At 32.2% G+C, this 27642-nt stretch overlaps 1 protein-coding gene across 6 annotated transcripts in view; it reads right to left on the minus strand.

Moving 5' to 3' along the window:
• NBEA (neurobeachin) overlaps positions 1-27642 on the minus strand; it is a 662109-nt gene that overhangs the window by 520967 nt on the left and 113500 nt on the right. For all 6 annotated transcript variants that reach the window (XM_048215508.2, XM_048215507.2, XM_048215504.2 and 3 more), the window contains exons 9-11: positions 27362-27559; positions 26594-26727; positions 3850-3958 (exon numbers count right to left, since the gene is read on the minus strand). In XM_048215508.2, coding sequence (XP_048071465.2) covers positions 3850-3958; positions 26594-26727; positions 27362-27559 — 441 coding nt within the window. The remainder of the gene's footprint in view (positions 1-3849; positions 3959-26593; positions 26728-27361; positions 27560-27642) is intronic.

Genomic DNA, 27642 nt, shown 5'->3' on the forward strand with positions numbered 1-27642 from the left:
TAGTAGACAATTTCCTAATTCTACTAAAAGTAATCTACAGCATATTCCATACTTAGTGGCTAATTACTGAAAGCTTTGCACATGAGATCTGGAATAAGATAGGGATGCTCACTATTACAGCTTCTGTTCAGCATTATACTGGAAGTCTTAGTGCAACATCAAGGGAAAAAATATAAAAAGAATAAATACTGGAAAGGAAAAAATAAAACTTCCATTCTCCGTTGATGAGATTTTCTACAAAGAAATGTTTTTGAAAAAAGAACAAAGTACTAGAATTAATAGAAGAACAGCAATATTGGTATACAAAAGGTCAATATAAACACCAATTATATTTCTATGTTTCCATGACAAATAAAAAAACTAACATTTGAAAAACCTCAAGTTATCTAGAAATAAATCTAGCAAAAAGACAGAAAGTTTTCTACACAGAAAACTACCAAAGAGACCTAAATAAATAGAAGGATACACTAAATGTATGAATTGGAAGGTTCAAAATAAAAATATCAATATAATACAATGAAAATCCTACCATTTTTGGTGGAAATTGATAGGCATATATATATTATATATATATATATATATATACATGAGCCATTTTAAGGAAATACATATATATATATGTATAATATTGGGCAAAAACCCAATAATAGCCAAAGTAATCTTGAAGAACAATAAAACTAGATGACACACTATGATATATCAAAATATACTAAAAAGGCATACAAATTAAGATAGTGTTGTACTGGCTCAAAGAAAAAAACCCACAAAAGATGGATTCTGGGAATGATATCATTTATATACGGTTATCGGATTTATGGCAAAAATTAAATTGCGATGCAGTGGGAAGTCATCTTCAGTAAACAGTACCAGGCCAGCTAGCTACATATTTGAGGGTTAAAAAAGAACTTTGACCCTTATGCCTCATGCCATACACAAAATTCAATTCCAGATGGACTGTAAATCTAAATGTGAAAAGTAAAACAAAATTTGGAAAGAAAACATAGAACAGTCTTATGGCTTTGGGATACATTAGGATCCGAAATGGGCTAATCATAAAAGAAAATGAAATGGTGACCTATATTAAAATTATATTAATTATATAATTAAAATTAATAAAAAAGATTAAGAGAATGAAAAAGCAGGCCACCAAAGAAGCGATATTCGTGATACCTACCTAACAAAGGTCTCATATCTGCGATAAAAACAGAATTATCACAAATCAAGAAAATGATAGATAATTCAAATGAAAAAGGGCAAACACTTTGAACAGGTATTTACCAAAAGAGGATAACTACTAAAAGACAATAAATGTATGAAAATGTTCAAATTAATTTGTCATCATAGAAATGCAAATTAAAACATAATGTGATCTACAGAATAAGACTATCTTTGCAAATCATGTATCAAATAAAGATTAGTATACAAATAAAATATTGCTACAATTCAATAATGAAAATATCACAATTTTTTTACTGGGCAAAAGTTCTAAATAGACATTTCTCCAAAGAAAATACACAAATACCAATAAGCATATGAAAAAGATACTCAACATGATTAGACATCACAGAATTGCAAATAAAAAAATGAAATGCCATTTCACACCCACTTGAATAAACTAGAATACAAAAGACAATTAACAAATGTTGAAAAGATGTGAAAAACTAGAAACCTAATACACTGCTGGTAAACATGTAAAATGGTGGAGCCACTTTGGAAAATAATCTGGCAGTTTCTCAAGTGGTTAAACATAAACATATTAAAGGCCCAGCAAATCAATTCATAGATAGGTATCTAACAAAGAGAAATAAAAATATCTGTCCACACAAAAACATGTACATGAACATTCATAGCAGCATTATACATAACATCCAAGCTGGAAAAAACACAAATGTCTATTGACATTTGAATAGATAAACAAAATGTGTTATATACAGACAATGGAATAGTGTTCAGCCATTAAAAGGAATAAAGTACTGATATATACTACAAGATGGAAGAAATCTTGTACACACCATGGTACATGAAATAAGATACAAAAGACAAATACATGCTCTCATTTATATAAAATATCTAGAGTACACCAAATCAGAGTCAAAAGTAGATTTCAGGTTGCCTAGAAGTGGGGGTTTTGAAAGGAAATGGGGCAAACTGGCAAAGGACATGAATAATTACTCCATAAAAAAGAAAAAGTGGATGTGCTATAAATACATATGAAAATATGTCCAATCTTATTCAAATTTTCCAAAAATGCAAATTAAAGCCACAATGAGATAATTTTTATACCTAACTTGACAATATAATTTTAAGGATATTATTTCTGAGAAAGAGGAAGAACTGAATATGTCTTTTTATTTGATTTAAAGCCCTTTCACTGAATTTCTAATTTTTTTAATTTATTATTTTTCAAGATTTTATTTTTAAGGAATATCTATGCCCAACTTGGGGCTCGAAACTGGAACCCCGAGATCAAGAGTCACATGATCTAATGATGAAGCCAGCCAGGTGCCCCTCACTGAATTTCTAATTTTAAGCTAAATTTTAACTGTAAAAGAATGCTCACTTTAGAAGTATGCTGATAAACTCTCAGCAAATAGATGAAAAGTATATTCAAGGGGTAGTGCTTGTTAGTGATCTTGTCATACACAGTATTATCACAAAGGCATTTCATAATATCTGATTCATGTAAAATGTAATTTAATATAAATCCTCTAAACAATTCTTAATTAGATAGAAAAAAAAATAGTTTTCCATGAAACCAAACACTGAAAGATAAGCTTAATGTTACTGCAAAAAATTATTTCAGTAAAGAAATGCTGTCGATGATCGATCTATTTAATAACCTACCCCTCCTCCATCACCAATCAATCCTTCAAGAAAGAATACTTATTTCAAAGCAAAGGTTACAAGGATTTCAAAGATAGAGCAATCTGAGTTGAAAAAACTATCTCCAAAGGTCTTCTCAATACTATTTCCGAAGAGAAAAATAAGTTTCTTCTTCTCACTTGAGGACTCACCTCTATTATTCTCAAATAGTTCCATTTTCAGAGCAACAATATGCTAGTGTTAACTGATAAGAATAGGTTTGAGAGAGCTAATGAGGGTGACAGATATTTGCTTAGAAAAGAAAAAAGCCAATACTTGTATACATAACTTGCCCCTTTACTTTTTAAAAGAAATCACATGATACAACCAAACTCTTATGAGACCATAATCAGAAACCCAGGATTCATTACCAGAATTGTAATTTGGTTATAGTTGTAACTAAAGCAAAGAAGGTCATAAAAAAACCCAAAACACAAATGACACAAAATGGGGAAAATTAAAACCATCTATTTTGTATTGTTTATATTATGTAGTGATTAAAGAAAACCTATCTTAAATATTCAGATATATTAAAAGCAGAGATAAATCACAAACTAATGTTTCGCTTATTACAAAATAAAGATTTTTTTACCTCATAATTGGAAAATTAAGCAAAAAACAAAAAATCCATTTAAAATAAAATAGACAAAACTACTAAGAAACGTAGTTTGAATATAAAGATAGCAAAGAAACAACCAGGAAAAAGAATTAAGGGGAAATACTTGTAACTCTGAATAAAGATAGAGGAAAAAAAATTTCTTTAGTTTCTATCTTCACTCAAAATTCCTCAATTATATAGATTTCTAGCACCCAATTTAGTTCAATGTCTACACTTAAATCTAAATGCAAAATACAAAAGTAAATATTTGTGAATTAGCCAACAATGAGCAGTCGATGAAAAGACAAACTATAGAAAAAATATAATTAGGGATTGTCAGTTGTTCAGCTATATACAACACAATAAAACCATCAATATGTATCACTTACCTTTTCAAGTAAGTAGCCAATGACTAAAAAGCCTTTTCCACCCAGCATCTGTTCTTGCATGGCTACTGAACTTTTAAGTAGTTCAACCAGGAATGCCAAAAGAGTAGCACTGCATGTAAAGTACAGATAATTTCATTATGTAATCATCAAATGTTGATCATAAACACAGTGTTCCATTTCAGAATTTTATTATGCCAAAAAGATAACAACCAAATTCAAATCTAATCTTTATTTTGCTGACAGTGATTGTTATACCTTATATTGTACAGGAATATATTTTCTCACAAGCATGAGAAAATTAGTCTCATCTCTTTAAAATTAAATATCATAAATCAAAATACAAATGCATAGTTTTTTAAATTCCAAAGCCAAATACTGAAGTTCATCTACACACATGTACATTACCTGCTTCAAGTAAATCTGACATAAGAAACACACCCACAAATACATCAATTCTCCACAATAAAGACTTTCATCATAATACTCTTTTGAAGAACATATTATCTTAGGGAATTTTAAGTATGTATGCAATATTGCTTTGGAAGAACACACTTGTTTTTAAAATAAACTTTTCATTTAGACCTATTTTTCAAAAAAAATGTATATGTTTTACAAAATATCCATAGAAATATACAACAAGTTTTTTAATATGTCCATATATGCCTTCAGGAAAGCTCATGAGAGCAGAAAAACAAATGATCTGTATAATATTGAAATGAAAGTGGCAGTTAATTATACAATGTATACACAAACACATAAAAGCACACAAAGATAAGTGCCAGACAAAGATAAAGCGCTTGATATGTCTGTTGAATGAAGCAAGAAACAAAACAAAAATAAATGACTGCATTGAATTAAGCTTTGATAATACTTCACAAAGTTATGCTGAAAATTTTTCAACTAGCAGCATTAACGCATGATGGCATTCCTAAGAAAATATATATTCCCTCATTGTATATCCTTACTGTAGTTTATAACAATAAATGACAAGCCAAACTTCATCAGCAATTAAAATAACTATTTGCTGTGCTTTATAATGTACCCTAAATTACCTATTTATATTCACAAGAAAGGGTAAAACCACAATTTTCTAAATATATTTTAAATTCGCAAGTACTCACTCCTGCAAGGTATTAAGAAAATTATTAATGAGGAAAACTTGAAAATCACTAAGTCCAAAAGTGATTGTATTCTCTCAAGTTATTCTAGCTCTTCTGGTTTCAATAGAATTGATAACACACTTCTCTGATAATGTGGCTATTCTTGTTCAAATCAGAAATTCTCATTAAAAGAATCAATAGCAAAATTATCATTGTTATAAAAACTGATAGTTCAATGGGTTACATGACATCAGCTAGAAAAAAAATAGTATATCTGGAAATAAAGTACTTCATTACAAGAAATTAAAATTCGATTACATTAATTGGCCCTATTTCTTTAAACCACACACAAAAAAAAGTAAACTGGTATTACAAGTCAACGATGTTCTTTTATTTTGTCCTAAAGTTAGACATTTACAAATAAAACACAACTACCGAAGAATCTCGGGATTTTTTTAATGTTTCTGTAAAGAAGAACAGCTATTAGGCAATCTAGTCCATTTTTAATGAATTGTATCAATAGTAAAAGCCACTTCACAAATAATTGCACAGGTACTACTGCACAAAATACTTCTGCCTAAATGTTTGAGAAGAATAAAGAAACTACTGCACAGAGATTACACAATGTCCTAATCTTTTCATGGAATTCTGACCTACACTTGACTTAATGATGTAGGGGGAAAGATGACTAAAATTCCTAAAAATCAGCACTGCCAAAAAGAAAGACTGGAAATGCCTATGGTCCCTATGGTCCATGAAAAAAATGCAAAAAAAAAAAAAATATATTTCTTACAATAAATTACCCTCTATGTAGAACTATATAAAATTACAAGGATGCCATGGATTTTCTTATTCTTTTATGTCAGAAGGACTACTCTTTCTCAAACATCTACAAAATTAGCTCAGACTTCTAATCACAGTGGAGTTCCATTACAAAATCAGAAATATTAATTTTATTCCAAAATCTTAACACATGACTATGCTACCCATATAAAGTTAATTTCACTTCAGTTTTAGCTATGACAATTGAAAAGTCAAATGCATTCACTAACAAAAGTATTTTAAATTGATACCTAAAACTGAATGCAATAGCAATACCACATCTTTTCAAAAAAAATCTTTAAAATAGGTATATTTGACATGGTGGATGTAATAGTAAATAGATGGCCATCTTCGAAGAGGTACATTTGCAAACATAATTTAACAAACTTACCAGTAACTAAAATGCATCGGATTGCTGCAGGGCTCACAATAAACTTGCAAAATTCTGTGTACTGCCATACAAAATTTCTCTCCATTCTTGCCTATTTCCAACTCCCCTAGATACAAAGGCAAATATAAAGGATACTTCAGCCCATTCCTATATCTCCTACATACCACTTCCTGTCTAGACACATCAGTTCATCTGTAGAGGATCTAAGTATATAGGATAACCAAAAACCAAGTATCTATCAGCCAAAACTAGTATATTTATACAACATAGAAGATTCTCTTGAAAAGTATAGCAATACCTAGAAACAGATTTTCATGGAATATTTTACTTGATAGACAAAAAGTGTACTGACTTTCATCTCATAAAGTAAAATTGCTAAACTTTTCAATAGATAGTACTATAACATATCATGTTCTATGCGTAGCAATTCTACTTCAGGAATAGTTAAGGGTGTTTAATAATCCTGTCTCCCTTTAAGGAAAATGACACTAACAATCTATAGGGTTATTCTTAAAAATAATTATTATCTTCCAGTTCTTAATAAGCTCCCATTAAATTTGAAAATAATATTTATTTCAAGTACCATACTCATAAAGGCCTAGACCTTAGAAAAAATGAAGAAAATAGTATTATAATACCTCTAATGACTTAGCATATTTATTATCTTGCTAGAGTTTTCTGGTCCATTTATTAAAGAATACCATATAGTCTTGGCCCACAAATACCTGAGAATATTTAATAACTACGTATGAACATGACTAATTTCTGTCTCTAATGAAAAATACGTAACATATTTAGGTTCCATTAAAATTTATATATAGATTTGGACTTGATTTTAATGTAACTGTATCCATTTCAATTTGTCCATTATTTATTTTTTAAAAGTAACTAATGTAGATAACTCATGTCATGTGATCCTAAAGTTTTATTACCTTTGAGGTATTTGATTATTTAAAGAAGTAACATATCATAAAGACAGCCCTAACGTATAACTGAAATGATTAAGACTGAATATGTAACCTCAGTTCAAAGGCAGTTCTTAGGATACAGAAACTGGATTTTCAATCTGCTTTATAGTGAAACAAGCCATGTACCTCAGCTAGATGAACTGCTTAAATATATTGAGAAGAACGGAATTTATAACGTAAAAAATTAAAGACTGCCCAAGATCCAACACCTCCTTCCCTTTTAAAAGGATGCTTTTAATATCTTAAGAAACACTATGGACAAAGTAATTGCCAGAATAAATTCAGAAGTAGATTAACCTCCATTAAAATTAAGGTATCAGTAGGGGAGAAAATCTTTTGACTTTTTCATAAGGTTTCATTTTTTATGTAGCCTAATTTGGTATTGAGATACATTGAAATCTTGCAAAGGATGATTAAAATTATATAAAATATCTAATACCATTGTTTCTATGCTATTTCTTTAACTACAAAACTTTTCTGAGATGAGAGTGATCAGAGCAGGAACAGAACTGTAAAAGAAATCAACTCAAGTCCATACCCAAGATAATTTCTCACTCAACGCAATTAATTTCTCGTGACACACATGCAAAACAAAACAAAACAAAACAAAACAAAACAAAACAAAAAAAACCAACCTCACAGAAGTTAGAAGAGTTAAATTCCTTCACAGTTCAAAATTAGAAAGCTCTAAAAAGTTTCTAATTCCAGGTACATTTAACGGTCACTTTTAGACAATGTATTCCTAAAGACGCACTCTTAAAAGAACACTGCCTACCTGCCTGTATATGCAATGAACCTGATACACGAACTGTCACATTCATCAGTTCAGTGGAGATACATGCCGAAATAAGTAAAATACATTTATCTGCAGAGTCAAACAAGGAAAACAGTGAAATGCAGCACAGTAAAATGTAAGGACAGATGGAATACACTGGTAGCACATGAAATCACTAAGCCTGCCCTTAGCCATGAAATCTCTCAGTAATTTCTACGTTTTCTTACAGCCTGATAAGGAGACAGGCAGCTTCTACTGAATTTGCTACCACTGTCATGGCTATTTAAGAGTATTCTTTAAAGGCCCTATTTTAATCAGGCTATTACACATTTTTACCTTCTGGTAACAGATTTTGATTTTATGTTTCATCAACCTATTTTATCTGACAAAATATATTAGAACCAAAAAAGTCAAAGTTTATAAACGTGTGACTGAAATATCTCAAAATCTGTCTTATATAGGAAACAAAATTTTAAAATTTTTACTTCTAAAGGAATTTATTCTAAACCTCTTATGACATAGTTGCATGTTAGTATATAGTATCTACCAGCATTTATATAGTGAGAACAAAACAGCCTTTTGATCAGCTCCATTCATAACTCTAAATAGCCAATAGATATTTACTAAAAAGGCTCTACTGTAGAAGAAATAACTCTTAAAGCCTACTAATTTAAATTTAATCCCAATCGAAAAATGGCCACTTACAATGTGCTAAATGTGCTTGTCCCTTTCTGAAAATTGAGTGGACGTGCTACAAGGGGCAGCACCACTACAGTAACCATGTGTAATCCATGGATACTTTAGAAATGTCATGATGTAACTTTCTAACACCTAAGAAGTTCAAAATTCCAAAAGTACAATAGAGAGATTATAATGATACATGTGTGACCTTTACTATGTATGCATCTTCTAATGCCCCCCAAGATCAAAATATGCCCCAGCAGGGAGGCCAAATGGCCATTCCTTTATCCTGATGCGAGCTCCATTTTCAGCCAAGCAGAGCCTATTTAACAGAAGCAGGATTAAAAAGTATACCCTGGAAGCGCTAAAATTATCCAATAAAGAAAATAAATATTAAAACAGCTGACTACATGGAAAGCTGAAATAATTATTTGGTATTCAGACTTTACAGAAATTTTCTATTATTTTTAAGTATCTTTTAAATAATCCAGCAAAAACCCCTGACTCATTTCTTTTCTCGTGTGTGTGTGGGAACGCACGTGCACACGTGTGTGTGTCCAATTCTGAAAATGGCAGATATGTAGATTTTTATAACCCCACCACAATCAAGATACAGATCAGTTCCATCACACCAAGAAAACGTTCATGTATCCTATCCCTTTACAGCTTTACAATCACATTCTTCCAACTCCCATAATCTTGAATAACTACTCCTCTCTTATTTATCACTACAGTTCTGACTTTTCAAGAATGTCATATAAATTGAATCATTTAGTACAGAACCTTCTGACTTTATCTTTCTGACCTCAACATATTGCCTTTGAGACGCATCCAAGTAGTTGTGTATGTCAAGAGTTTATTCCTCTAATTGCTGAATAGTATTTCATTTTATAAATGGATTACCAAAGTCTGTGTACAACTGAGTTGTAGCTAGTTAACAACAATTATGAATAGGACTACTAGAAACATTCATATAAAGGCCTCTGGGTGAACACAGTTTTCATTCATATCTCATAAACACAAACCTATGAGTAGAGAGCCTGAATTATAAGGTAAGAGTGTATGTTTAACTTTGTAATAAACTACCAAACTTCCAGAATGGCTGTACCACTTGGCAATCCCGCCACTAATATATTCCAGTTGCTTCTCATCCTTGCCAGCACTCGGAACCATGAGTATTTTTTATTTTGGCCATTCTACTAAGTGTGTAGTTGTATCTTATACTAGTTTTAATATACATTACCCTATTGATTAATAATGCTGAATATCTTTTCATGTGCTATTTTGACATCCTTATATCCTCTTGGGTCAAGTGTCTGTTCAAGTTTAAGCCCATTTTTTTAAATTGAATTTTATGTTTTCCTACTATTGAAGTTTAAGGGACTTCTTTATATATTCTTGATATAATCCTTTGTCAGGTAAAAATTTTCTACCATCTTCCTCCAGTCTGTAACATCTTTTTGTTGTATCTTTTGCAAACTAAAAAATTTTAACTTTGATGATGTCAAAGTCAAATTTATCAATTTTTGTCTTTTATGTACACGCTTTTATTGTTATGACTAAACTGATGTTGCCTAGTCTAGATCACAAAGATTCTCTCCTATATGTTTTCTTCTAAAAGTTCTACACTTTTATATTTTACACTTAGAGTTAATTTTGAGTTAAATTTTTTTAAGGTGTGAGGTTTATGTCAAGAGCCATTTTTTGGCATACAACTATGCCTCCCTTAGACTGATTTTGCACCTTCACCATAAAACAATTGTCCATATGTGTGTGGGACTATTTCTAGAATCTATTCTATTATAGAGATACATGTGTCTATCACCTTGCTGATTCACATACTGTATTCATTATTAGAGCTTTATAGTATGTCTTAAATCCAGGAAGTATTATTCCTTCAACTTCATTCTTTTTCAAAGTCATTTTAGCTATCCTAGTTACTTTACCTTTCCATATAAATTTTAAAAATCACCTGGCATATATCAACAAACAAATCTAGCCAGGATTTAATTGGTATTATGTTAAATCTATAGATCAATTCAATGACATCTTTACTATGTTGAATCTTCCTTTACATGAACACAATATATCTCATCATGTACTTAATACTTCCATTTTTTTCATCAGCGATTTATAGATTTCAGCACACAGATCCTTACATGTTTCTGACATTTATATTTTCAATATTTAAGTTTCTGAAGCTATTGTTAAGCGTATTTTTCATTTGGCTTCCTACTATACACTGTTAATGCACAGAAATAAAATTTATGCTTGCATGAGAAACTTGTCTCTTGCAAATTTTCTGAACTTGCTTACTAGAATTTTGTGTGTGTTAATCCTTAAGAATTTTTTACATAGACAATCATGTCATCTGTAAAAGGGATAGTTCTTTTTTTTCCTTTCCACCTGAATGACTTTTGATTCTTTATCTTGCCTCACTGCAAAGGTTAGACCTCTGATTTGGATCGGAATCACAAAGGTACAGCTCAGAGCTGAACTCATACATAAGGTCATTGAGCTACTTCCCAAGTTCTTCCCTTTCCATGATTTCCCGGATAATTTCTGGTTGTGGGGCTCTTCTTTTCATTTCTGTCAAAAATGCTAGTGCTTCAGTTTCCTCACTCTGCTGCACACTTCTATAATGCTGTTCAAATCCAGGGCGAACCAGCAGTCAGAGAGAGATGAAACAAAGCAATATAGAGGTTTCTGTTCTGAAAGTAAAAATCCTGGAATCCACGAGCCCATCCATTCTATCAAGTAAAAAGCTAAGCAGACTGATAAATCAACAACTCTTCTAGGTCCAATAAGAGAAGAAAAGAACAGGGCAAACTGATGCCCTCAAGATTGAGAAGACAAACAGCAAACCAGAGGGAGTCATGGTATCAGAGCAGAGACACCTAAGTGGAAACACTGTGGCAAACAGTGTCCAGTTAAGGAAAACTGAACTGTAATTGACAAATTGATGTAATCTCAGTGCTTTCAACCCTTCCCCTCATAGACAGGACTCTACATTTACACTGCAATTTATTTCCAGGAGATCAACCAGGTTTTCATAAGTATCAGAAAAACCCTCCCAGGCTTCCCAGGGGAAAGGAAAATGAACTTGAAACATACCAGAGCAATCTGTTAACAAGGCCTGTCCTCAGGAGAATCTAGTTAACCAATCCTGACCTGCTGAGGTATTATAAGAGCCTAACTGACCTAGAGAAAGGAAATATCCAACTACAGTCAACTACAGTCATCTTCTCCCACCTAAGGGGGCTGAAAAAAAACTGAGAAACATTTGTGAAGTTCATGGTCCAGAGGCACAAGCTGACTAAAAGACTAATACAGGGGTAAGGATGCTTTCTCTCCCTGAAATCTCACCATCACATTACCACAGGCCTATTTATAGCAGTTCCTTTTACCAAGTACATACTGTCTATCAAGAAAAAATTATGTTAAGCCCTTATGCTAAGGGCTCTAATGGATAAAAGAGACATCATAAAAGAACAAATGGACAATGTAAAAGCAGAGAGATGGAATTCCTAAGAACGACAAAAAAGAAATGCTAGCAATAAAAAATACTGTAGAAGAAATGAAAAGTGTATTTGATGGGAATATTAGTAGACTGAACATGGCTGAGGAAAGAATTTGTAAACTAGAGTATATATCAATAGAATCCTCAAAAACCCAAAGCCAAAGAGAACAAAAACTGGAAAGAAAAAAAAAAAAAAAAAAGAATACCAAGGACTGTGGGACAACTACAAAATGTGTCGCATACGCGTAATGGGAATACCAGAATGCTAGAAAGGAAAAGAAGAAATATTTTTTAAAAAACAATGATTCAGAATTTCCCCCAGATTTTTATCAGAAACCAAACCACAGATTCAGAAAACTCAGAGAACACCAATCAAGATAAACGTCAAAGTAAACTCTACGTAGGTATATCATTTTCAAATTACAGAAAATCAAACAACAAAAAATTCCTATAAGAAGCCAAAGGGAAAAAACACAATACCAATAGTAGAAATAAGATAAAAATTACATCTGATTTTCCTCAGAAATCATGTAAGCAAGAAGAGAATGGAGTGAAAAATTTAAAGTGATGAGAGAGAAAAAAACCCCAGCAATCTCAAGTTCTCTACCCTGAAAAATTAGATCAATGTTTCAAAAGTTTAAATAACTGTGCTTAAAGTGATCAAAAATAAGAGGAACGGCATTCATAACATAAGCATAGGAGATCATAAAACAATTATGTGATCAAGTCCCATCCATTGTGAGGTATGAAAATAATTTGAAATCATAAAAATAAAATATATTTCTCTATAGATGTGGTGGAGCAGGAGGGAAAACTTTTTTTAACAGAGAATAAATATCCCTGTTGGGCTTCTAATCCAATATATTCTTTTCCTTTGAAAAAAAATTACCCTTCAAAAGTGAAGGAGAAATAAAGACTTTCTCAGACAAAAATTGAGGAAATTTGTTGCTAGTAGACCTGGCTTGCAAAAAATGTTAACAAAAATTCTTTAGAGAGAAGGAAAATAATATAGGTCAGAAACTTGGATCTATACAAAGAAAAGCAAGAGCACTAAAGAAGGAACAGTGAAGGTAAAATAAAAACTTTCATTTTTTTAATTCTAAAATGATCTAATACACAACAGTTTATTCAAAATAATAACAGCAACACTGTATTTCATTATGTATGCTTATACATTTATGCACATGAATATATGCTTATGTATGCTTATATATGAAATTAATGACATATGAAGTTAATGACAGCAATGATACTAGGGACAAGAAGAAGCAATGATTATTTTGTTATGAAGTACACACAATACCCATAAAGTAGTACACTGTTGATAGTAGACTTTAGTTGCAAACTCTAAGGCAACCATTAAAAAAAGTTAAAAAAAAAAGTAAGTATAACTGATATGCTTCTAAGAAAGGAGAGAAAATGGAATTATAGAAAATGCTTACTTAAAATCAAAAAAGCAGAAAAAGAGTAATGACAAAAACAGGAACAAAGAACAAGACAACGAATATAAAACAGTAACAAATATGGTAGATATTAATCCAACTATATAAATAATCAATTTGAATGTCAATGCCTAAATGCATCAATTAAAGGTCAGAAACTGTCAGAAGGAAGTGAAAAATACAACCCACCTATATGTTGTCTAAAAGAAACCCAGTTTAAATATAAAGACACATAGATTAAAAGTAAATATATAGAAAAAAATATACCATGCTAACAACAATAAAAAAAAAAAGTAGAAGTACTGCATTAATTCCGTACAGGCAGTCTTCAAAGCAAGGAAAGTTATCAGAGATTAAGAAGGGCATTATAGAAAGAAATAGGAGTCAATTCTTCAGAAAGACATTACATTTCTTAAAGTGTATGTGCCTAACAACAGAACATCAAACTATGTGAGGCAAATACAGCTAAAACTGCAAGGAAAAACAGATGAATCTACTGTCACACTTGGAGACTTCAAACCCCTCCCTCAGAAACAGACAAATACAGCAGGCAGAAAATCAGTTAGGACATAGTTGAACTCAACACCACCAACAAATAACTGGAGTTAATTGATATCTATACATGACTTCATCTGACAACAGCTGAATACACAATTCTCTTAAGCTCACATGGAACATTCACTAAGCTAGATCACATTCAGGGCTATAAACCACATCTTACAAATTAAAGAGAATAAAAAATCATACAATGTCTATTCTCAGATCACAACAGAATTAATAATAGAAGTCAATAACAGAAAGGTAACTGGAAAATCCCATAACACAGGGAGATTAAAAGCACACTTCTAAATAACATCAGTAAAGGACATCACAAGTATATTAAAAATATTTTAAATGAAATGAAAACACAACTTAGTAAAATTTTTGGAATGGAGTAAAAGCAATGCTTACAAGGAAATTTATAGCATCGAATGCTGTGATACTGTGATTTATAATACCAATATTCATATTTGGTCTTCATACCTGTTTCTGGCACAAAGATCCTAAAACCCTTGAGACTTCCTAAGTGATGGGAGTAAGAAAGATGTCTTTTGTCATGTTAATGAGATGACTTTTGGAACTCACCTAAAGATGAGAACTAGTTGCTAGTGAAGCCAATCATGTGATTAAAAGGTTGGAACTTTCAGTCCCCCCTCCCCCACCCTGTCTTCCAGGGAAGGGAGGAAACCTGGAGATTGAGTTCAATCACCAATGACCAATGACTGAATCGATCATCTATGTAATGAAGCCTCCATAAAATCGCAACAGGATAGGGTTCAGAGAGCTGGTCTGTAAGCACATGGAGATGCTGGCAGAGTGGCATGACTGGAGAGGGCATGGTAGCTCTGTTCCCTTTCCCCATACATTGCCCTGTGCATTTCTTCCATCTGGATACTCATCTAAACATTCATCTGTACCTTTTATCCTATCTTTTTATAAAAAATCAGCAATCCAATAAGCAAAATACTTCCCTGAGCTCTGTGAGACACTCTAGCAAATTAATTATACTGAAGGAAGTGGTGGTAGGAACCTCTGATTGATAGTCAGTCTGTCACAGGTCCAGGTAACACCTGGCATCAGAAGACCAAGGAGGGGGTAATTCGATTCCCCAATCTATAGTCAGTTGGCCAAAAGCTTGTAATTGGTGTCTAAAGTCAGAGCAGCAGTCTTCTACAACTGGGCCATTAACATGTGGGATCTGACACTATCTCCAAGTAGATAGTATTAAAATTGAAATAAATTGTAGAACAATCAGTTAGTGTTACAGAGAATTGTTTGGTAGTGACTGGTACAGGGAACCACCTCTGCACACACTGGAATTATGTGATCAAACCTCTATAATGCACCTATAGAAAAGAGGAAAGATCTAAGATAATTATCTACATTTCCACCTTAGCAAACTAGAAAAAGAAGAGCAAACTCAATCCAAAGTAAGCATAAAAAAACAAATAATAAGAATTAAGGTACAAATGAAAGCAATTAAAAGAGGTAATCAATAGAGAAAATCAATGGAACAAAAAGTTGGTTCATTGAAAAGATCAATAAAATTGATTAAGCCTCTAGCCAGTCTAAGAAAAAAAGTGAGAGGACACCAAATACTAATATCAGGAATGAAAGAAGGGATATAACTACAGATCCTATGGAAATTGAAAGGATAAAAAGAAATACTAGGAACAATTCTATGTCCGCAGATTTGATGACCTAATGAAAAGGACCAGCTACCTGAAGACACAACCTGTCAAAGCTCACACAAAAAGAAAGACATTCTGACCAGACCTGTATCTATTAAAGAAATTGACTCAATATTTAACAGTTTTCCAAAACATGGGGCACCTGTGTGGGTCAGTCGGTTAAGCGTCTGTGTTTGGCTCAGCTCATAATTCCAGGGTCCTGGGATCTAGCCTCGCATCCGGCTCTCTGCTCAGCAGGGAGCCTGCTTCTCCCTCTCCCTCTGCCTGCAGCTCTGCTTACTTGTGATCTCTCTCTCTCTCTCTCTGTCAAATAAATAAATAAAATCTTTAAAAATAATTTTTTTCCAAAACAGAAAGCACCAGGCCCAGATGGGTTCACTAGGGAATTCTACCAAAAATTTTAAATGGGAAGAAATTATACCAATTCTCTACAATATCTTTCAGAAGGTTGAAGCAGAGTAACTTCCTAACTCATTCTTCCCAACTCATTCCTAACTCATCCAACATCGCTCTAATACCAAAACCAGACAAAACATTATAAGAAAACTACAGACCAGTATCAACCATGAACATAAACACAAAAAACTTCAACACAATATTAGCAAATTGTATCCAAAGAAGCATAAATGGATTATACAACCCCAACCAAGTGGGATTTCTCCCCAGTATGCAAGGCTAGTTCAATATTCAAAAATCAATTAATATAATCTATCACATCAACGGGCTAAAAAAGAAAAATGACATGCTCAATTTAACAGATGCAGAAAAAGCATTTGACACAATTCAACAACCATTCATGATTAAAAACTCTTTGTAAGTAAACAGGAAACTTTCTCAACTTGATAAAAACTATCTATAAAAATCCCACAGCTAGGTGTGCCTGGGTGGCTCAGTCAGTTAAGCACCTGCCTTTGGCTCAGGTCATAATCCCAGGATCCTAGGATCAAGCTCTGAAATGAGCCCTGTGACTGGCTCCCCACTCAGCAGGGAGCCTGCTTCACCCTCTCTCTCTCCCCCCTCTCCTTCCCCTTCCCCTCTTCATGCTCACACACTCTTTCTGTTTCTCCTGCTCTCTCTAATAAATAAAATCTTTAAAACAAACAAACAAAAAAACCCCACAGGTAACATCATACTTAATAACAAAAAAACTCAAAGCTTTCCCACTAAGATCAGACAGAAGGCAATGACGTCCCCTCTCACCACTCCTTTTCCACATCATACTAGAAGCCTTGCTATTGTGACAAAAAAAGAAAAAAAGGAGACATGTACAAATCAGCAAGGAAGACATGAAACTGTCTTTGTTTGCAGGTAGCATGATTATCTGTGTAGAAAAATCCAAAAGAATCCACAAAAAAACCTCTTGGAACTAATAAGCAATTAAAGCAGACTTGCAGGATACAAGACCGATTTAAAAAGTCAACTGTTTTCCTCCAAACCAACAATGAACAAGTGGAATTTGAAATTTAAATTTCAGTACCATTTATATTAGCACCCCCAAAAATACTTATGTGTAAATCTAACAAAAATATATACAAAATTTATATGATAAAAATTATAAAGCTCTCCAGAATTATATAAAAAATGAACTAAATAAATGGAAAGGTATCCCATGTAGATGAATAGGAGGAATAAATACTTAAAAGGTGTCAGTCCTTACCAAATTGATCTATAGGTTCAGTGTAATACTAGTCAAAATTCCTTAAGTTATTTTATAGATAGTCACAATATATTCCAAAGTTTATATGAAGAGGCAAAAAGTAGCCAACAAAGTATTAAAGAACAGAGCTGGAGGACAGACACTACTAACCTCAAGACTTACTATAAAGCTATAGTAATCAAGACAGTGTGGTATTGGTGAAAGAATAAAAAATAGATCAATGGATGGAACAGAAGAGGGAGCCCAGAAAAGACACCAATAAATAGTCTTGATTGATCTTTGACAAATGAGCAAAGGAAATACAATGGAGCAAAGTGTCTTCCACAATGTGGCTGGAAAAACTGGCCATCACATGAAAAAGTAAATCTAGAAAACAGACCTTACAAGTGTCTCAAAATTTACTCAAAATGGATCACAGACATAAATGTAAAAAGGAAAACTAAGTAACTCTTGGGAGATAACATAAAAAACCTAGATGACCTTGAGTATGGTGATGACTTTTTAGACACAACACCAAAGGCACAATCCATGAAGAAATAATTGATAAGTTGGACTTCATTAAAATTAAAATTTTCTCCAGGAAAAACAATATCAAGAGAATTAAAAGAAAAGCTACAGATTGGGAGAAAATATTTGCCATAGACACATCTGATGAAGGACTGTTATTCAAAATATAAAAAGAACTCTTAAAATTGAACAATAAGAAAACAAACGAGCTGGTTAAAAAATGAACCCAAGGCCTGAACAGACACTTCACTGAAGCAGATAAACAGATGACAAACAAGGATATAAAAAGATGTTCCACATCATGTCATCAGGTAAATGCAAATTAAAACAATGAGATACCACTACACACCTTCTACAATGGCCAAATTCCAGCATACGGACAACACCAAATGCTAGTGAGGTTATGGAGCAACAGGAACTCTCACTCACTACTGGCGGAATGCAGAAAACAGTATGGGCACTTTAGAAGACAGTTGAGAGGTTTCTTACAAAACTAAACATACTTTCATCATATGAACCAGCAATCATGCTCCTTGATATCTACCCAAAGGAATTAAAAACTTAACACCCACAGAAAAACCTGCACAATGTTTGCAGCTGTTTTAGTCATAATTGCCCAAACCTGGAAACAACCAAGATGTCCTTCGATAGGTGAATGGATAAATAAACTGTGCTACATACAGACAAAGGAATATATATATATATATTCAGTGCAAGAAGAAATGAACTATCAAGTCATGAAAAGCCGTGGAAGGATCCTAAATGCATTTTACTAAGTGAAAGAAGACAATCTAAAAAGGTTACTTACTCTATGATTTCAACTATGACATTGTGGAAATGACAAAACTACTGGAGACAATAAAAAAGACCAGTGGTTTCCACGGGGTGAGTATGAGCAGGAAAAGGATGAATAAGCAGAGCACAAAGAATTTTTAAAAAGTAAAAATATTTTATGGTATTATAATGATAGATATATGTCATTATAACTTTTGTCCAAACCCACAGAATGTAAAACACCAAGAATGAATTCTAAGATACACTACAGACTTTGAACGATTACATTGTAATAATTTAGTTTCATCCTTGGTAAAAAAATGTGTCATTTTGGTGAGTGATGCTGATTGGGGTGGGGGGGTAGGTATGTGTGGGGAAAGGGAGTGTATGGAAAATTTCTTTATCTTCTTCTTGATTTTATGGTAAACAAACTGCTCAAAAAAAAATGAAGTCTTTAACAAAAACTAAAACTAATTCTAAAAATTAAAAATGAAAATATCAAAAGCAATAGAAATTATGCAGAGAAGAAAGTTTTGGGTTTTTATTTAAGGCCTGTTGATTTTGAGATACCTTCTATGTGGTTTGGGTATATGGACCCTAAATAGAAGATAGCTAGAAAAAAAGCTTTGGGTGTTGTCAGCCTAGGTAATAAGACCATGGACCTAGAAACAAAATAAAGTAAAAGCAAATAAAATTACAATACTAAATTGACTAGAATCTCCTGATGATGACTTATTAATTCTTTTCTTAAAGATTCAACCCATTGCACATAATGGTCATCACATCCAGGGAAGAGTAAGGGAAAAGAGCCTCAACACTGGGGAGACTCTTAGTATTTTACCAACTTTTCATTAGAAAATCTGGGCTTCTGAAGGTGGAGTCCAGCATATGACAATAGTTCTTGTAAAAGCAAATAATATTTATTTTATTTTTAGACTCTATGATTATCATAAAATCGAATGAAGAATTTTTCTCACTTTCAAAAGGAATATAGACAGAAAAGTTAAAAGAAATGAATGCTATTTCATGTGAAAAATAACAAGATTTGACAAGATTGATTGAAATATCTAAGGAGAAAGTGTGTGGATATACAAACTGGAGGAAAATTAAGGCAACTAATTCAGTAAAGATGTGCTTATGGTAGCCAAAATTTCTGCAACAAATAATTTACAGTTACTACTTTGACAAAACAATTATCTTTTTGGGGGTAGGGGGCAAAGATAAAGCAAAAGCCTTGCCTTTTACAGAGCAAAATTATATGTGCTGTAAAATGAAATAGCACAAAGTAACATAGCATTAAAAATGCATTTCACTAAATTTAAAGGAAACTTTTTATGAAAGAACCATTGTGAAAGCAATCACTCATTATAAAAAAACTTTAAAATGGACTATAAGACACCAGCTTATTTGAAAAGTCAATAAATCATAAGTCACAAATCTAGAATAAAACAAAACATCCATTCTTGTTGACAGCTGACAAATTTATTAAATTTCTAGATGTACTAGAAATTTTATTATTAGATATCTCCTGTAGAGACTCCACAGAGTATAAAGGACTTGCCTGACAAGAGGAAGTTATTTGAACATTAAATTATAGTTTTCTTATGTTTCAGGCAGAATACTTAATGTATTTTATTTTTACTTCTTAAAAATTAATTTTCACAGTAAATTCAATATAAATTCCATTTTACTTTAGTTAAATCTTACTAAATAAATTTGCTTTTATTCTCCTCTAATAGTAGTAATACATGTACATCAAATACACTTTGTGTCTGTTTTACTTCAAAGAATTTTTCATTAATAATTTAGTAACCTAAAAACAGCAAACTAGATATAGTAAGAAGTGACAGACATACATTCTTTCTGAAGAAATATAAAGGGAATATAATTTGATAGGTATATATTTAAAAATACTTAAATGCTTTTGGAAACCAAAATACTATATTCTTCTATTTATTTATTTATTTATTTATTTATTTATTTATTTATTTGACAGAGAGAGAGACAGCCAGTAGACAGGGAACACAAGCAGGGAGAGTGGGAGAGGAAGAAGCAGGCTCTCGGCGGAGGAGCCCAATGTGGGGCTCGATCCCAGAACGCTGGGATCACGCCCTGAGCTGAAGGCAGACGCTTAACGACTGAGCCACCCAGGTGCCCCCAAAATATTATATTCTACATATATTAACAATAACCTTCACAAGAGAGACAATCATTATAAACAGGTCCTAATTTCACTTCTTTTGCCTACTGAAATCAATCACATTTCATTTTTTTGTCAGTTGGATTAAAACTATATAATAAAATTTTGACATTGTATATGTAATAGGTAACTTTCCCTGAACTAACAATCAGAAAACATGGCTGGAGAAAGGATTTTTAAGTCATTTGAAAGTGTAATGGAAAATCTGGTTTAGGTAGTCACTGAAATACTGAAATATCCAGACAATTTTGTTGATTTACACATGACCGTAGTGCTAATCAGGAATTTACAATGAAAATTTTTTTTTAAAGATTTTATTTATTTATTTGACAGAGAGACAGCCAGCAAGAGAGGGAACACAGCAGGGGGAGTGGGAGAGGAAGAAGCAGGCTCCCAGTGGAGGAGCCCGATGTGGGACTCGATCCCGAAACGCCGGGATCAGGCCCTGAGCCGAAGGCAGACGCTTAACGACTGCGCTACCCAGGCGCCCCTACAATGAAAATTTTAATTAAAGTAACGGCTTAATTATTAAGGGGGTTATAAAATTCAAGATAATCACTGGAACAACTGATGAGCAAAATACATTTTAAGAAAAAAAAAAAAATCTTGGGAAACCTGGGTGGCTCAGTCGGTTAAGCGACCAACTCTTGATTTTGGCTTAGGTCATGATCTCAGGGTTGTGAGATCCAGCCCAGTATCAGGCTCCATGATGGGTTGGAGCCTGTTTGGGATTCTCTCTCTCCCTTGCCCTCTGCCCCTTCCTGTACCTCTTTGTCTCCCTCTCTTAAAAAAAAAAAAAAAGGAAGGAAGGAAGGAAGGAAGGAAGGAAGGAAGGAAGGAAGGAAGGAAAGAAAGAAAGAAAGAAAGAAAGAAAGAAATCTTCATTTAAGTTTACTGAACAAATTAATGAGCCATTAACATTCACATTACAAGAAGATTCTTAATGATAAGTCACTGACATAAATTCCTTTTGGGATTCTCTAAATTTTTTTTATATCTCACATTCCATCAAGCAGTCTACCAAATGACTTGTATCATAACTAAAAACAAAAAGAACAGTTTTCTGAGAAAAATATTTATATATTTAAAAAGAATTCCTTAAACTATCACTCGAGATTGATAATTTGCAAAATTTTTCAGAGTTAAAACAGCATTAGAAATAAATTTTAGTAATACTGTATCACATCAATAGACTAATATTTACTGAGGAAAGAAAGAAACACATTCAATGTCTACTATGTACCAGACACTGTGATAGATATTTTGCACATACTATCTTAGTTTAATTCATTTTACAGTCAGATAAAGTTGGCATTATTAAAAACCATTCCACAGCTGGCAAAAGTGATTCTCACAGTTGTCCACAGTGGTTTAGAGGGAGGGCTCTGGAGTCAGGCTTTCGGGAATAGGATTCTGGTTCTAATCTGCTACTTAAGTCTTGTGGTTTGAGGAAGTTACTTGGTTTTTCTCTCCCTTAGTAGCAGAAAGTATTAGGTGAGATATTACAGTTACAGAGACTGGCACATAGTAAGTACTCAGTAAATGCCATGTACTACTACTACTACTACACACTCTTGAACAATCCCATCACCTAAGACCAGATAGTACAGAACACTGGTTTGAGTCTTAATCTGTCTGACACAAAAGAACTGCTCATTGCATCACACTGTCTCTAATGAGAGTTTCTTCCTTGGTGTATTTTTAGTTGTTTGATATACAAAAGCCTATTTATGCCTTGCACCAGAAAACACATTTTTTCAAAGCAAATTCTTCCCATATCATGCAACAAGGAAGATTTAATTTTATCCTGTAAAGAATTCAATAACATATGTTCTGAAAAAAAGGAGGGTGGACCAAATGAGAAAGATATGTCAGTTAAAATGTATCTGATCATCCAAATTAAAGGAAAATGATATTTCTAATTTATTGAGTCATTCTGAGATACAAAATACAAAAAAATATGATTACTTCAAGATTAGAGTTTTACTTCTTGAAATAATTTATTAATCATTTGCTCATTCTTTTAGTCATTAGCTATTTATTAAATGTCTAATGAAAGGCAATTTGTTTAGTTATTGCTCTCAATATTCACGGGACTGAGATTGACAAGTCTAATACAAAATAGTACTAGTTCCTGAAGAATGACAAAACATCCAAATGGCTTTGATCACTTGGCAGATTTACTCAAGGTGGTCACAGGGCTTGAGAATCATTATGAATAGAGTGAAATCACGATGGCAACTACAAATTGGCCTAATTTACTTATCAAAAACAGGTAACATCAAAAATACTGTTTGTTATGCCACAAGCTATTTAACTCAGTTCAGTAATATTTATCTACTCATTCTGTTGGTGAATTTTTTTGTGCCATGATAAAAGCTATAAATACGTGTTAAAAGAAAAGGCGACAAAAAGTGTTACTCCTGGAGATTTAAGTAGTAAAGGGGCAGCTATACAAAATTCAAAAACCAGCTAAATAAAAATCACCTTAAACCCTCCCAGGCTGTCTTTGACTTGGTGTTGGCTTCAAAACTTGAGTTAACACATCCTCTATTTTAAGCCACCTTATCTACAGTTCGAACCAGTTTTCATCACTACAACTGAAGTTCAAAATATAAGTCCTAATTAATTACTTACGTCTCTATTGTAAATACTATCATTGATAGAAAGAAGTTCAAATACAAAGTAATTACAGCCCATATTATAACAACAATTTCCAAGATTAATGATATATAATTTTTAAAACATAAAACCATAGTATTAGAGATACTCTTGTAGATCATCTAGCCCATTGTCATGGTAACAAAACCCAGCATGTACTGAGTGCTCACTATAAAGATCTGTTTTTTATCACATTTAATCTAAATAATCCAATGTGCTATTATTATTGCAATTTTATAATGGTGGAAACGGAAGCACAAAATTGTTAACATATTCAAAGTTGCACTAATAATACAGTAAACTCGGGATTTGAACCCAAGTCTGACTTGAAAATCCACACATGTAACAACCATAATACATAGCCTTCATGAAAAAACAAAGCCACAAAAATTCTGCACAAAGCCTATTTATAAAAGCTCCAGAAAATAAGATTATTGCTTCAATAAATTATTTTAATACTAAGCCCCCCTTGTAGGTAAAACTCTTCAAGATTTCTAAGGACAGTACAATAGTGCCACCAGATAAACAATAAAAAGTTTATTAAAAAGGACTACTGAGTGGAGGAAAGAACATGGAACCTAGATGCTTCAGCTTAAAACACGGAAGACAGAAAAGTAACTGATTTTACAGCTTAGCTCAATTTCTCCAAAAGGTAATTAAAAATTACATAATATCATAATTGTTGGCATATGTTTATTATACAAACAGATTTTGAAAAAAAGAATATATCTAATTTTCTCTGGAAATTTAAAAACTTCCAATAGGTTCTCATTCATCTAGAACAACTTAATAATAACTAAAAATAAGGTGATATTTCCTATTTCAAGGTCTCATTCATCTATATGAATTTATGATATAGCCAGAAAACAAGAAATTCTATTGACCCTTGCCCTACAGCTAAGAATCTGGGTTCTTCAAGTAGAGGGAGAAGTCCCATTTAATAACTTGGTTTTAACATTTTAAAAACCAAAAGATTCTATCACTGACGTACACACTTATCTGTAATGGCCCCCTTCAAAACTTGAAATAACAAGACTATTTTACTGATAGATACAATTTTCCACAAAAGAGCCAACCTCAGACATCAAGGGCTTTGACACAATTAATGCAAAGTATTAGATAAGAATTCAAAATAGCACATAACTGAATTTCAGGGTAGCTTGGAATTGGGTATGTATTATTACTAAAAAGGATGGTGATACTTTTCTTATTATATGTTTTCTGTTGGATTTAAACTAAGACATATATAGCACTGCAAAAGTTGAAGTTATTTATTACAGAAAAAAATTAAGATGAATGATACCAAAGAACTAAAAACAAGTAAAAATGAAAATCAGAATGCTGACCCCTTCCATTGTGTTCTATCTCCTGATGAAATAAATAGTTTAAGTACCAAAATATAAACATTAAAATGAGTTTTGAAGACAGGCAATGAAAAATAACCATGTGCCTGGATGAATGGACCAGATAACCTGTTAAAATATGATTTTAGCACTAAGATTTTATAATAGCTATTCACATAGATATAAATTATTGTGATAGTTTTAGTTATAACATTTTCAAACTATATAATCTTTCTAATTTTTCTTCCCAAAGCAACAAATTCCATTTCAGGTTAAAATGATTATAGACAATATTAATTCATAAGGAATATTTAAATTACACATGGGCGTTTTCTACTGACTACTTCATCCCCAACTTCTTTTCATAGAACTTACTAAGTTTTTAATTACTGATTACAATGTGTATTGGTTCACTCAGATGATTAAGAGCAAAACGTTTTGAATTTAGATCCAGGACTGAAATTTGAGGTTTTATCTTTCTACTAGGCTGATATCCCCCCTGATGAAATTATTTAAGAGCTTATAGCAAAACAGTATCAGAGCAGGGCATGATCTCAGGATTCCTTTTTACTTCAAAGCTGTTTACTTCAAGATTCCAACCTTTACATTGATATAAAAGAAAGCATGACCCATGGATAGGAGCTGGGTGTTATAAATGTACAGGTCACGTTTATACTGTACATAAAGGTGGTCTCTACACCAGGACAATATTATTAGCAATTAAAATAGAATTTTGTTTATAGCGTATTCAGATAATAAATATGAGAAAATCATGTTGTATTTCAATGGAATTTAAATTTATTTTCCCATCTTTGCTTTATTCACTAGGTTTTCCAACAATTCAAAATTGGATGACCCATGAAGAACTGCATGTATATGTGTACATACTAGGGAAGCACTCCTATATTGCTTCTGGAGTAAAAATGAATGTTTACCTATACGATTTTCTCTTTAAATTCTCCAAACATAGCAATGTACAGAGTAAAAATAGTTGTTGAATTCACATTCAACTTCTTATAGAAATGATTCTAAGATATAAAATTAAATCAGCATTTGATGCATGAGGTACATTTTAATAAAAAGAAAGGAAGCTACAGAATTGCACATGAAATAAACCTAATTAGAAAATAACTAAATTTTTATATAAACACAGATATGCCACTGGGTAGATCTGGATTCTCATATATGAACTATATTTAAAGGAAAGCTAATATCAATTAATATTATGCTAGTATTATGATAACATAAGTATAAAATAATACTAATATATAATATATAAATAATGTAACTGTTACCAAATACTGTTTCTTCAGAATAAACTTTACCCTAGTAATTTTGTTTAACAGGATTTCATGGATGATCCAAACCATAAGCATTTCCAAAGGATAAGGTTAGGACTGATATTTTTCCTCGATCTGTATTAAAATCATTCATTATGCAACATCTGGTAAGAAGTTTTGATTTATTATCAAGGAAGTCATTCTTTTATGATTATAAGTGTCAAGTTTAAATATTATGTAAATACATATCTGCCTTAGTCCTAAAGAAACTTTTATTAGTACTTCAGGGATAAAAATCAAATATTATAATGCATTTACACAGCATCGACTATGCCAGGCATAATCTAAGTGTGTAAAAATTACAAGAAATTACACATTTAAAGAAAACTTACCAGACAGTTGTTTCCACTTGACTGTCATTGAGCTGCCGATTGTCCAGTTGGGCAAAAAGTGGAAAAAGCACTTGAATGCCTCCAATTGAATGAATTGCACTATGAATTGAATGTGTTACTATAGCTTTCACATCCTACATTCAAAAACAAAAACGTGTATTAAACTCCTGAAGCATAAAGTTATCACTATTTCCTTGTTTCAAATGACTTTGCAAAAAAATTTAAAAACACAGACATTTAAAATCCCTAAATTATAAAATTTCTAATACACATATAAAATAAAAACTTGAAATATCTTTGCCACTTTTAAATTTGACCCTGAAGTTGAGATTTTTATACTGAAAATATGAAGCTATAAATCAAAAAACAATTTAGAATAAGAAATACTATTAGCAGATTTAAAGATTTTCAAGTAATTTTTATATGGGCGTGTTATACTAGTATATTCTTAAAGCAAAGTATATTTTTGTGTCTAACAACTATCTGTTCAGCTAATCAACTGATTTTATTTCAACGGATACAGAACAGACAAGATAACAGAGACGACAGATTCCCTACTAAGGAGACTGACTAGTCCAGGGTAAAGTATATTGGCAAAAAATAAAAATAAGAAAATAAGGGAAAAGGCAAAAATGTCACTCAAAGAAGTAGAAAACAAAAAGAAAAAGAAATAGGAACTACAGATCTACGGATTAGCCAGGTTTAATATGTAAAATACATACTGTTAATGCTCAATGAGAATATTAAACTAAGCCACTATTCACCTACCTGGAGCATTAGAGCATGTGGGGAATGAACAAAAATTGATGCATTTTCCTTCGGTGATGATTCCAAGCATAGCTGAGCATCGGTGGCCTTAGCATTATATGTAAATGCAATACTACTTGCAAGTTTCCCATCATACAGAACCTGTTTATGATGTTCTGCCAAATGAATGTCACTCTCAGATTTAAATTTGAAGGTGCTCTGAAAAAATAAAACTAAATTAAATACTCTTTTTAAATGTAACATAATAAAACTCTAAAGTTTTAAGGCACAGAAACATTTAC

The sequence above is a fragment of the Ursus arctos genome, unplaced genomic scaffold (assembly GCF_023065955.2).
Source record: "Ursus arctos isolate Adak ecotype North America unplaced genomic scaffold, UrsArc2.0 scaffold_10, whole genome shotgun sequence".
NCBI classification, from domain to species: Eukaryota; Metazoa; Chordata; class Mammalia; order Carnivora; family Ursidae; genus Ursus; species Ursus arctos.